The sequence below is a fragment of the Diabrotica virgifera genome, chromosome 7, assembly GCF_917563875.1.
Source record: "Diabrotica virgifera virgifera chromosome 7, PGI_DIABVI_V3a".
Classification (NCBI taxonomy): Eukaryota; Metazoa; Arthropoda; class Insecta; order Coleoptera; family Chrysomelidae; genus Diabrotica; species Diabrotica virgifera.
Window position 1 is genome coordinate 194,698,384 of NC_065449.1, and position 14,118 is coordinate 194,712,501.

The 14,118-nt window shown below is 33.0% G+C and overlaps 1 protein-coding gene across 1 annotated transcript in view; it reads right to left on the reverse strand.

Annotated features, from left to right (window-relative positions):
• LOC114329602 (synaptotagmin-15-like) overlaps positions 1–14,118 on the reverse strand; it is a 465,421-nt gene that overhangs the window by 326,564 nt on the left and 124,739 nt on the right. Inside the window, exon 5 of the mRNA XM_050657061.1 lies at positions 6,478–6,585. Coding sequence (XP_050513018.1) covers positions 6,478–6,585 — 108 coding nt within the window. The remainder of the gene's footprint in view (positions 1–6,477; positions 6,586–14,118) is intronic.

Genomic DNA, 14,118 nt, shown 5'->3' on the forward strand with positions numbered 1-14,118 from the left:
GGGTGATGCGAACTTTGAGAAAAGCCAAACCCTGTATACAATTACAATTTGACGGTCTAGCAACAATATTATTACAGCGATATTGTCAGTGAATAAGGCTATAACTTGGTAAAAAATCACTTAAATCGGACAACAGGTTTAGGAAATTCGAAACATTAAAAATGACCAAATTTTTAGTGGATCGATTTTTTGCACCGCAGTGTATTATAGTCAAATGACATGTCTGTTCTACTCTACGGATGTGAAACCTGGTAAGTGACTTCAGAAAAATTGTAGATCTTTGTTTATAAATACCTACGAAGAATTGTTCGTATTTTCTGGCCTAACATCATCAGAAACGAAGATCTGCTACACTTGACCGTAGAAAAGAGGATAGAAAATAAAACAAAGAAGGAAAGCAGTGTTGGATCGGTCACACATTAAAAAAAATAACTATAAAAGTAACTGAAAAAGTAATGCAAATATTGCCCTAGAGTGGAATCCCCAAGGAAAAAGAAGGAGGTCGCCTAGCATAAACTTGGAGAAGATTTATCATGGACGAGATAAGAGGACAAGAAAAGTTTTGGAATGAAGTGAAGAACTCGATGGCGCGTTTTCACGGAAGTTTTTGCTCCACGTATTACCTAAAACTCAATGAGTTATTGGCAAAACACCATGTTCTAGCGTTATTTAGCTAGTACCCAGTTAGAAAGGAATAAGAATACAGTCACTTTAAGACGAACACTACTTAAATAGTTTATCCCAACTACCTCGAAGCCAAATATAAGAAAAATTCACTAGGAAAAACTTCCTGTAGCTGGTTGTATACCATTAATTACAAGTAAAATTTAATAAAAAATTTTGGCCTGGTAAAAGGTATATTAGTGTAAAAAGCCCCTATAGAGCTACAAACATAGAAACAAAACGTTTTCGCTCTATAACAAGAGCATCATCAGTGTTACAAGAACATGGTGAACCAACCAAAAAATACAAAGGTCAAAGCCTTTTAACAACAGACTAGAAGTCTTATATAGTTGCCAACATGGCAAAATCCAAAGGATGGATAAAATTCCTGAGGCTACAACTCTAAGGCAACATATGACTCCCACACGTGGTAAGTGGGTCAAAAGGTAACATTAGGTCATTATGTTACAACAGGTGGCAGGCACCTTTTTTTTAACCTAATATACCTTTTACCAGGCCTAAATTTTTTATTAAATTTTACTTTCAAAGAAAATACTTATTTATAGTTTTTATACAGGGCTAGTGAAAAGTCCGTACCCCCTCGTATTTTTTGAACGGTTATATCTATAATAGTGAAATTTGGAGTGAGGAAATAAACGGACGTAAGCTTCTCAACTGGTTGTGACAGGTGACGTAATAGTGACAGATGACTTTACAGCGCCACAGTGACAGATAATTTTAAATGGGACCTTATGGCAAGTGACACCTCGTTTGAAAGGTATTGAAAATACCTATTCAGTGATACTAATTTTGTTTAAGTTTAGGCTAATTTCAATAAATAAATGAAATAAATAAAAAATTGTAGTTTCGCATTTAATTAACAAAAATTCAAAACTCCGCCTATGATTACTTGTCAAAAAGGTTAACGTTGACGTAAAAACTACTAGAGAATTGAAAATCGTCAACTTTTTTGACAAAAAATCCATAAGCGGACATTTGAATTATTATTAATTAAATGCGAAGCTATTACAATATTATATTTATTTCATTTATTCAGCAAAATCAAAATCAACTTAAACCCAAAAAAATGAGTATGACTGAATAGGTATTCTGAATACCTTTCAAACGAGGTATCACTTGCCATAAGGTCCCATTTAAAATTATCGGTCCAAGTGGCTCTGTAACGTCATCTGTCACTATTCCGTCATGTGTCATGACTAGTTCAGAAGCTTACGTCTGTTTATTTCCTCCCTCCAAATTTCACTATTATAGGTACAACCGTTCAAAAGATAAGAGGGGGGGGTACGGACTTTTGACTAGCACTGTAAAGTTGACTCTGTGTGTATTTCTTGAGATTTACACTCAAGATTTATCATTAAAGACCACTCTGTAAAAGAAAAGTGTAGAAAATTCTTCAAATTTGCTGTCAATCATAATAAACTTCATACTAATAATTCATCAGCATTACCTGAAATTCAATTAGTTATTGGTAAAACACCGTGTTCTTGCGTTATTTGTCCAGTATTCTAGTTCCTAGTTTGAAGGGAATAAGAATGCACCTAACCCTACGATCTTCCTTTGAACCCTAACAAAATATTTATTTATAATTTTTTTAAATTTGACTCTGTGTATATTTCCTCTGGTTTACTCACGCTTTATCATTAAGGTGAAACAGTAGCGATCAACAGGTAGCGAAAACGCGTTCCAAGATTGCGGCTGTAATTTTGAATATTTTTTCGAGATATTTGGCACACGTATTCGTAATATAATAAAGAATGGCGGTACAGAGCCCAATTTGAAAAATATATTAATATGTGGAAATTACTCTGTAATTAAATACAATATTAAAAAAACGAGCCTGTACCGCCATTAAGAAGAACAAAAAAATACACTTTCTTCAAATAATCTTTTTTATCCGATGCCTAGATTTTGTGTCATTTTGGAACTACTAATGAAATAAAAAAATTTAGTAGTTCCAAACTGACACAAAATCTAGGCATCGGATAAAAAAGTTTATTTGAAGAAAGTGTATTTTTTTGTTCTTCTTAATGACGGTACAGGCTCGTTTTTTTAATATTGTATTTAATTACAGAGTAATTTCCACATATTAACATATCTTTCAAATTGGGCTCTGTACCGCCATTCTTTATTATATTACGAATACGTGTGCCAAATATCTCGAAAAAATATTCACAACTACAGCCGCAATCTTGGAACGCGTTTTTGCTACCTGTTAATCGCTACTGTTTCCTCTTAAAAAACCACTCTGTAAAAGAAAACTTTAGAATATTCTATACCTACTTTATCAATATTACCTGAAATTCAATAAGTTATTGGAAAAACAGCGTGTTCTTGTGTTATTTATCTAGTACCTAGTTTGAAAGGAATAAGAATGCAGTCACTTACCTTGAGCCTCCTGGCTTCGATTACCGTTGCCGATTGTCTACTTATGTTCTCATTGTATACCAGAGAAATCAGCAATTCTCCTAAATCAGTCTTGTGTAGAATAATGGTAATTTCAGTGTTAAAATTTTAGAGTTAGGAGACATCCCACAAAACATAATCTCCGTTATAAAGTTACTGTATGTACACTCAGGCGAAATCCAGCCTGACTCACAATGGGATCAACATTGACGAATTTAACGTAGTTACTTGAGTCAGGCAGGGATGAGTGCTCTGTCCGCTTTTTAACATAGCTGTAGACCATGTGCTGTCCAAAATAGTCTCCGACACAAGAGGGATTTATTGAATGTTAACCACACGCAAAAGCGATCTAGGATACGCCGATGATATCTGCCTATCAGGAAAAAGGATCCAAGATGTGGCTGACCAATTGGAAACAGTTTATACTAAAGCCAATAAAATCGCTTTGAAAATAATATTAATAAATCCAAAGCCTTGAATATAAATGCAAGAAACAACATACTACTATTTACTGTTAACAACATGTAGATTCAAAATGTGGAAAATTTTACGTATCTTGGAAGTGCTATAACAGAAAGAGGATGTACGAAAGACTATATTCGTATGAGGATACGAAAATCTCAACAAGCATTCAGCATACTGAACCCTGTTTGGAGGTCTGGCCAGTGTACTACAAAGAAAAAGATCTAAGTAACCCAGTCAAAGTTATGTCTGTTCTACTCTACGGGTGTGAAACCTGACAAGTGACAAAAACCCTTACGGACAAACTTCAAGTCTTTGTTAATAAATGCCTACGAATAACGACTGACGAAAAGCTAAAACGATGGAAAGAATATATGGGAGAGTTTTTCGACGACGAAAGAGGAAACCTACAAGACATATCTATCGAAAACAGAGAAACAAGTGTAGAACCTTCAAGAACTATCTAGCAAACTTGGACTTCTCCAAACCCACCATCTCCCTTATTATCAATACGTCCCTGATAGAATGTTTGAAAACGAAAGCTACAAGTTATACTGGGATCGCAGACCAAACAGTGGCACACAATAGACCGGATTCCATACTAGTTAATAAACTTACGAGACAAACAACATTAATAGAGTGGGCGATACCTAACAACAATAATCTGCGTGTTAAGCACAACGAAAATATCGCTAAGTATAGAGATCTCGAAATACAAATAAGGAGACAATAGATAAAGGAAAGTACCCAGACAATACCTATTATTCTTTCTACTACTGGAGTCATTCCGAAAAACCTCATAGAAAACATCAAAAACCTCATAGCTGGGTCTAACTGAAAATCTTTAGAAGACTATGCAGAATGCTGTGCTACTCTCGACGTCCAAATGCGTACGTAAATTTCTGGGAGAAACTCCAGCATATCAAGTCACCTAGGGCTCTATAACACGGAAAGATTCCCACCAGAGCTCAATCCTTTTGATACCCTAGGTATCTGGGATGAATGAATTTTCCCCTTAGAGGGAGTGCTAAATCTGGAAGTCAAAATAAAAATTTCGTTTCGATATGCAAAATGGCCGGCCAGAACATCGAGGATACGGGTGAAAATGGCGTGTATAAATATCTCGCTGTAAAGCAAGCGCGGAAAATTGACCATAAATAAATGAAAACCGAACTAACTTCTGAGTTTGTGCGAAGGGTAAGACAGCTTAATTGGTCATATCTCAATAGCAAACATTTGTTTTTAAGGCATTAAATACGTACGCTTTTCCGCGCTTAACTACTCATTTGGTATTTACAGGTGGTCAAAAACAGATATAGAAAGTCTTCAGCGGAAAGCAAGAACACTTCTTACAAAGGCACAAAAACATCATCCCCGCAGTGCAGTAGATAGAACAACATTACCGCGGTATCTAGGGGGAAGAGGACTCATGCATATAGGAGAGCAATTTAATAAACAACTTGCTAACTTGAGAACTTATTTTCAGGCGCAGGCTGAAACATCTACTTTACATCGTCCAATCTGCGCAGTAGATGACTCAACGCCGCTTAAACTAAAGGAACAAGAAATGCGCATAAACCACCTATCTAAGCAAGAAAAATGAGCATCTGGATGGGCAAACCTTTGCATGGGCGGCATCTCAATGATGTCAACCAAGAATGTCGATAATAGAGCGTCGAAATATTGGTTGGTATCAGAGATAGATGGTTTCCTACTGGCCATTCAGGATCAGGTTATATCACCGTTCTTAGGCATCTACGCTCTTCAGTAGGAATCTATGGAGGAGTATCACCAAGCCGTAAGCCCTTATCTCTTGCCGTACCGCTCCTCCATAGGCCGATCAGATGCCAGTTTATTCCAGACCGAGTCATAGATTCTATTGAATTTTATACTACGGCGTTGGCCTCTTTATTAATTTCAAATAACCTGGCTAAAGCTCTAATCTCGATCGCAAATCCACTAAACTGGTCGACAGACCGCGCCTTAGCCAACTGGGCCATCTAGACCGACGGTCTAGGTTATTCCAACTAAAAATTACCTGAAGTACATTGTCAAAGATCCTCAGGTCCAAAACGACAAATGCCGATATGAATGTCAATCCCAAGAATCCATCCAACATCTTACCAGGGGCTCTCAGGCGTTTGTCGGAACTGATTATAAAGAACGCCACGACTCAGTAGATAAGATTCTTCACCAAAACTAGCTAGCAAACTTGGACTTCTCCAAGCCCACCATCTCCCTTATTATCAATACGTCCCTGATATAATGCTTTGAAAACGACGGCTACAAGTTATACTGGGATCGCAGACCAAACAGTGGCACACAATAGACCGGATCTAATACTTAATAAACTTACAAGACCAAATAAGGAGACACTGGATAAAGGAAAGTACTCAGAAAATACCTATTATTCTTTCTACTACTAGAGTCATTCCGCAGAGCCTCATAGAAAACATCAAAAACCTCATAGCTGGGTCTAAATGAACATCTTTACAAGACTATGCAGAATGCTGTGCTACTCTCAACGTCCAGATGCGTACGAAAATTTTTGGGAGATCACCAGAGCTCAATATTTTTGATACCCTAGGTATCTGAGATGAGTGAATTTTCCCCTTTAGAGGGAGTGGGGGCTGTATGGCTAAATCTAATAAGTCAAAATAATGGTAAGTATTTCTAAAAACCAAAATTTTATTCAACGCGGAGTCAAAATATGTATACAATAATTATAATACATATTTCTTCTGAGCCACACTCATGCTTTATGATTAAAAACCACTCTGTAAAAGAAAATTAATCTTCAAATATGCCGTCAATTATAATAGACTTGAACAATATTGCCTGAAATTCAATAAGTTATTGGAAAACACCGTGTTCTTGCGTTATTTGTCTAGTACCTAGTTTGAAAGGAATAAGAATGCAGTCACTTACCTTGAGCCTCCTGGCTTCGATTACCGTTGCCGTTAGCCTACTAATGTTCTCGTTGTATACCAGAGAAATCAGCAATTCTCCTAAATCAGTCTTGTATTCTGGAGCTTCCTAAAAGAGATAAAATCCAATTAGGAGAATGTGTGCGCGATTGTATTTTCTTATATTAAAATCACGGATGAAAGAAAATCACGTTTTCAGGAAGTTGCTTGAGGGGTGTACGTGATTTAAGTGCAATAAAAGGATGGCTGTTTTAGATATATGTGCCTATATTTCTTTGTGAAAAAATGTTCAAATTTTTTTATTTTACACTAAAGCAAAAATGAGTACTGTTTTTTACTAATGGTTAGAAAAAACATATTTACACAATTTTTGAAGTTATACTTCTTTAGGCTCGTTTAGTTAGGTATTCTTTTTTAGCTGAAGATTGATCAAGAGACTGCCAGAGTTTTCTCACCGGAATCGTGTCACACGTTTTTGTAAGATCCACAAATAAAAGATGTATTTCCTGGCTTCTTGCAACTTTCTTTTCATTAAGTTGTTTTAGGTTAAATATGTGGTGTAAGCAAAATTTACGCAAGAAGTAAGTATTTAATAGTCTAAGAGCTAGTGAACCCTCCGACTAACGATCGTCCTGTAAGGCTAGAAATTTTTCTAGTGATAATTCATAGCACACCAAGGCTAAAAACCATGACCTGTATGACCTGCATGACCTGTATCTACCAGGTGCATCGAAAAGTGCAAATTTAGGGGGTAAAATAAACTTTCTCGTGTAAGGTTTAAATTTAAGTATGTGTTTGAGTAAGTCATTTAGAAGAAATGTGTACAATGACAGGCGATTCTGAAGAGCATAAGACCTTGCCAGGCGAGGGGAAAGATTAGGGGTTTTTCCTAAATTTTTTTTTGCATCGAACAAGCTTTTTGAATCATTCCAAACAGAAAAGGTCTTTAGGGATTTTTCTCTTGTTAATAGTTTTTGTTATATAAGCGATTGAAAATTTTGAAAATTGCGAAATCGGCCATTTCTAACCCTAAATCGGACATTTATCTAAAAATTTCAAAGTTGCCAAGTAGGTAGATATTCTTTAAACATTAATTGATGAAATCCCAAAGAGTTTTTTCCAATACGATATCGGAAACCCCTTTGTTTTTTAATTGCTAATCAAGCGGGCGCGACACTGTAGTATAAGTGAGGACGTTTGAGTTGGCATAGATTCATTATCTCGAGAATGGGCAAATTTCAAGAGAAATCCTCAGACAAATCGAGTTTTATTTTTAAATTAGGACTTTTTGGCGTATATATAATACTAGTGACGTCATCCATCTGAGCGTGATGACGTAATCGATGATTTTTTTAAATGAGAGTAGGGGTTGTGTGATAGCTCATTTGAAAGGTTATTTAATTCTCTATTCAATAATATAAACATTAACATAATTATTTATACAGGGTGTACAAAAAAATTGTTTTATTAAATTAACTTTGATTAAATTTGACAAATAGAAGAAAAATTTTTTTTGTACACGCTGTATAAATAATTATGTTAATGTTTATATTGCTAAATAGAGAATTAAATAACCTTTCAAATGAGCTATCACACAACCCCTATTCTTATTTAAAAAAATCATCGATTACGTCATCACGCCCAGATGGATGACGTCACTAGTATTATATATATATATATATATATATATATATATATATATATATATATATATATATATATATATATATATATATATATATATGCCAAAAAGTCCTAGTTCAAAAATAAAAATCAACCTGTCTGAGGACTTCTCTTTAAATTTGCCCATTCTCGAGATAATGAATTTATGCAAACTCAAACGTCCTCACTTATACTACAGTGTCGCGACCGCTTGATTAGCAATTAAAAAAACAAAGGGGTTTTCGATATTTTATTGCAAAAGACTCTTCGGGATTTCATCAATCAATGTTTAAAGACTATCTGCGTACCTTGGCAACATTGAAATTTTTAGATAAATGTCCGATTTAGGGTTAAAAATGGCCGATTTCGCAATTTTCAAAATTTTTAATCGCTTATATAACAAAAACTATTAACTTAAAAGAAAAATCACTAAAAACTTTTTTGTTTGGAATGATTCAAAAAACCTAAAAAAAATTTGTTCGATGCAAAAAGAATAATTTTAGGAAAAACCTCTAATCTTTCTCCTCGCCTGGAAAGGTCTTATGCTCTTCAGAATCGTCTGTCATTGTACAAGTTTCTTCTAAATGACTTACTCAAACACATACTTAAATCTAAACCTTACATTAGAAAGTTTATTTGACCCCCTAAATTTGCACTTTTCGATTCACCTCGTAGATACACGTGCACCGCTGATGCCTGCCAGGTCATGGTTTTTAGCCTTGGTGTGCTATGAATTATCACTAGACAAATTTCTAGCCTTACAGGACGACCGTTAGTCGGAGGGTTCACTAGCTCTTACACTATGTACTCCAGGCTGTGGGTGAAAAATAGGTCGATTTCAGGATATAATTCAGGAATTTTTGAAACATATCAGGTGTTGTAAAGGACGATGCCAGGAATAACTTCTACTAAAATGTGACCAAAAATATTGTGAGCTTTTTTTTCTATTGCGATTTTCATTTAATAAATTTGCAATTTTTAAAGATTTTAATTTTGCAGCTTACGATATTGATTCTAGGGAAAAACTTTTTAATAGAAAGTTGTAGTAAATTAAAAAACCTACAATGTGACCTATGGTACGTTTAATTTCGTTTATTGGTTATTGCAAAACAGCCTGCGAAAGCTCCAAAATGGCCTTTTTTACAATTGCGTTATTTATTGTACAAATGATTTTTTTATTTTTTAAAGCTTTAAAATGAAGATCTTTCAATTCCAAACACAAAACAAAATTGTAAGGCCGGATTAACGAATTTGTTGCTTAGATATTATAAATTGTTTATCCCAAGAGGTCAAATGTCGAAGGCTATAACTTTTTGAAAAAAAATCTTAGAGACTTGGTGAAACATCCAATCTCCTTCTAAAGAGTTATGTTTTCATATTCTGATGTAAATAAATCGTTAAAATATTTTTAAACCTCTAATTCTTGGGTTTGAAAATAAGGGGACAAATTTCGTTATAAACATTTACAGCTGAAGCCGCCCTGTACCTCCTATGAGTTTTTAACTTACAGATTATTGTTGCTAAATATGAAACGAAGATTTATAAAAAAATAAAAAATTTCTAAGACCAACTGAAGCCGAGCTAAATGTTGGGCTTGAAAATAATGGGGCAAATTTTGTTATATACATTTAGAGCTGAAGCGGCCCTGTGCATCCTATGAGTTTCTAACTTACAGAATATTGTTGCTGAAGACGAAACGAAGATTTATAAAAAAAATAAAAATTTTCTACCACCAACTGAAGCCGAGATAATTGTTTCTTTTTTCTTAAATCGTAGTGCCTTTATTTATAACAATTAAGAAATTATTTTACGGTCATTGACTAAAGAAAGACTTATATTATCTTAAATTAAAAATTATTATAAAATATAGTTACATTCAATTATTAAAAATTATTTTTAAAATCGGTGCTTTTGCGAGCGCCCGAATTTTGCAAATCGCCCGGCTCGCTTCAAATCCGTGCGCTCGGAAAATTTTTACGTAACTTGTATTAAATTTTGACCGAAAACAATTTAATAATATTAGCATTATAATATACAGTCTCTTTACCACTGTATTTGTTTTTCTTGATAAACTTTTATATGTGAAATCTCATTTCTGAAGAAATAATATTACAAAAATGATACATATATATGAAATGTATAACTATATTTTTAATTTTTTCATTGTTATATAAATATAATAATAATAATGTTACTTCTTATTATACAATATAAAACTTTTTCTTCTTGTAGTGACTATCCGTTTTGCATGTTGGCGACCATCATTTCAATCTGTACTTGCACACTAAATCGGTACTGCTGCTCTAAAAAGATTTGTAGTTGTTGTGTTGAACGAAGTAAGTAAATTTTATAGCAAGACAATCCTTCGCCTTCCTGGTTCTCAGTTTCCAAATGGGGTTTGCCAAATTGCCATGATGGTCGCCAACATCCTAAACGGATAGTCACTACAAGAAGAAAAAGTTTTATATTATATAATAAAAAGTAACATTATTATTATTATATTTATATAACAATGAAAAAATTAAAAATATAGTTATATATTTCATATATATGCATCATATTTGTAATATTATTTCTTCAGAAATGAGATTTCACATATAAAAGTTTATCAAGAAAAACAAATACAGTGGTAAATATACTGTATATTATAATGGTTTTATTATTAAATTGTTTTCGGTCAAAATTTAATACAAGTTAAGTAAAAAATTTCCGAGCGCGCGGATTTGAAGCGAGCCGGGCGATTTGCAAAATTCGGCCGCTCGCAAAAGCATCGATTTTAAAAATAATCTTTAATAATTAAATGTAATTTAAGTTATAATAATTTTTATTTTAAGATAATATTCTTTAGTCAATGACTGTAAAATAATTTCTTAATTGTTATAAATAAAGGCACTACGATTTAAGAAAAAATAAACAATTATCTCGGCTTCAGTTGGTTGTAAATTTTTTTTATTTTTTTATAAATCTTCGCTTCGTATTCAGCAACAATAATCTGTAAGTTATAAACTCATAGGATGTACAGGGCCGCTTCAGCTCTAAATGTTTATAACGAAATTTGCCCCCTTATTTTCAAACCCAACATTTAGCTCGGCTTCATTTGGTCGTAGAAATTTTTTATTTTTTTATAAATCTTCGGTTCGTCTTCATCAACAGTAATCTGTAATTTAAAAACTTATAGGATGTACTGGGCTGCTTCAGCTCTAAATGTTTATAACGAAATTTGCCCCCTTATTTTCAAACCCAAAAATTAGAGGTTTAAAAATGTTTTACGCATTTATTTACATCAGAATATGAAAATATAACTCTTTAGAAGGAGATTGGATGTTTCACCAACTCTCTAAGATTTTTTTTCAAAAAGTTATAGCCTTCGACATTTTACCTCTTGGGATAAACAATTTATAATATCTAAGCAACAAATTCGTTAATCCGGCCTTACAATTTTGTTTTATGTTTGGAATTGAAAGATCTTCATTTTAAAGCTTTAAAAAAATAAAAAAAAATATTTGTACAATAAATAACGCAATTGTAAAAAACGACCCTTTTGGACTTTTCGCAGGCTGTTTTGCAATAACCAATAAACGAAATTAAACTTACCATAGCTCAAATTGTAGGTTTTTTAATTTACTACAACTTTCTATCAAAAAGTTTTTCTCTAAAATTAATATCCTAAGCTGTAAAATTAAAAATCTTTAAAAATTGCAAATTTAACAAATGAAAATCGCAATTAAAAAAAAAAGCTCACAATATTTTTGGTCACATTTTAGTATAAGTTATTCCTGGCATCGTCTTTTACAACACCTGATAGGTTTCAGAAATTCCTGAATTATATCACGTTTTTTCACCCACAGCCTGGGGTAATAATGACGAAAATAGACGATACAAAAATAAGTATTAGAAGTACCATGTGGATAAACATTTATTGTTAAATAAAGAAAATTGTCGAACCACGGCTAATATTCTTCCGGGTACGCTAACAGTTTGTTGTTGGTTACATAGTTTTTATTTACATAGTACCGCCCGTCACTTAAAGTACCTGTATCACGAAGTGAAAGTGAAATTACTGCCTTGTATTTTGAGATTAATTTTTTCCGTTATAGTTCAAATCGTTAGTGGACTGAATCATATACCTACTTGATAATAGCAGTTATTAGACGTAATTAATTCCGCGAAAAATATTATCATTAAGATCATATATACAAATATTATTGGTTTAATGGATAATATTTATCGATAATTTGTCTCATACATTCTTGATATAATTATTTAAATGACCTTGTCGCAGAACACCAGAAAACATCCTAAGAAGGGTTACGAATTCTGGTGCAAAATGTTTTAAAGCATTCTGTCATTAAATATATGTTATTACGCCGCATGGGTACCCAGCAAACAGGTTTGAGCCCAGTTACGTGATGATTACGTTAAATTTACGGCAAATTTCAACGAATACGTAACTCGGTGATTTATGACGGGAAAAAACGTATTTCAGTGCCAAATCATTCACCTATATATTAGTGCTTCCTTTATACATGTTTGACATTAGAATAATATAAAATCATAATGACGAATATAGTACATGTTTTTTATAATACGTGTGAATGTCGGTTACATCGCAAAGGTACGTTTATTTCACGTAATAATCACGAAACAGAAATAACTTCCTTTGGTTAAATTTTGAGAAAGATTTTTGAAAACAAAATTTTACAACGGTGTTGGTTAAATACGTATCGGTTGAATTTTACTCACTGTATTTTATGGACGTCGAAAAATTAGATGTATTTCACGTAAAAGTAATGTAAATAATACAAATATTTAAACAAAAAGTTTATGATTTCGCTTTTAAAATCATTTAGCATAAATATTTCAATCCAACCTTGATTTGAAGCTATTTTTACTATTTTTTTCTTTAAAAGTAACACAGGAGCTAAAATGTTGTTGAGTCTAATTTTCAAATCGCGCGCGGTGATGACGTACTACCAAGCCTTTTTCCTCCTTTAAATATTATCACGTGACCACGGTACGTGATTAACATAGTTGGTTCGAAAACTAAATTAATCGATTTATCGGATAATAGATACGTTTCGATAGGATTATTTTTTATTATTCTGGTATTGAAATACATTTTTAGTAAGACCAATTAGTTAATAGTAGAAGAAATTTAAAAACAAAAAGAAAATACGTAATACTAATTTAAAGTAAGTAGAATAGTTTAACTGTAATTTAAAAATAATCGATTTTCATAATCGATGATCATAACCTCTAATATCAGCTTCTCACATTTCTCACAACAAAAAGTGAAAGTGAAACGTGAAGAGCTTTATTTCGCTCGTTTTATTTTAGGCGGGTTTATTTATAATAATGTCTTTCGTATTAACGTTTACCTCACTGCTCGAGGGTTGAAGCGTCGTGAAAAAAACAAGAAAGTGTCGTCAAAATAAAAAGTGACCTGTGTTGTGTTTTGTGTTGGCAAATTTTTTAATGTGTCTGTAGGTCGGTAGCATTTTTGGTTCATTATCTTGTATAATAATTATACAAGACAAATGTTTTAAAGTCTCTAAATTCTACTAAATAAATACATTGTTAATACTTTATATGCTTGTTTTATTTATATCATATGAGGGTAATAATTACGTGATTCATAAGTTAATTAAGGTCGAATAATTTACGTGAACCGAGGACGTATCTTTCACGTGAATACTAATATACATTCCCTAAAAGATACGTTAATAAACAATTATTTGCAACGTGAATTTCCCGAAACATTTTATTGCTATTTAAGGTAAATAACACGTCTATTGAAGACGAGTTATTCACGTAATTTAAAGACGTATTATCATTGTGACATTCCAACCAAATTTTCACGTGAAATTCACGTAAGCAATTTACGTATATTGGTGACAAATGTACCCAAAATTCACGTAATTAACACGTCGGTCTGTTAGCTCGGTATGGCTCCCCCAATGGGGGTTATAACCCCCGCCCC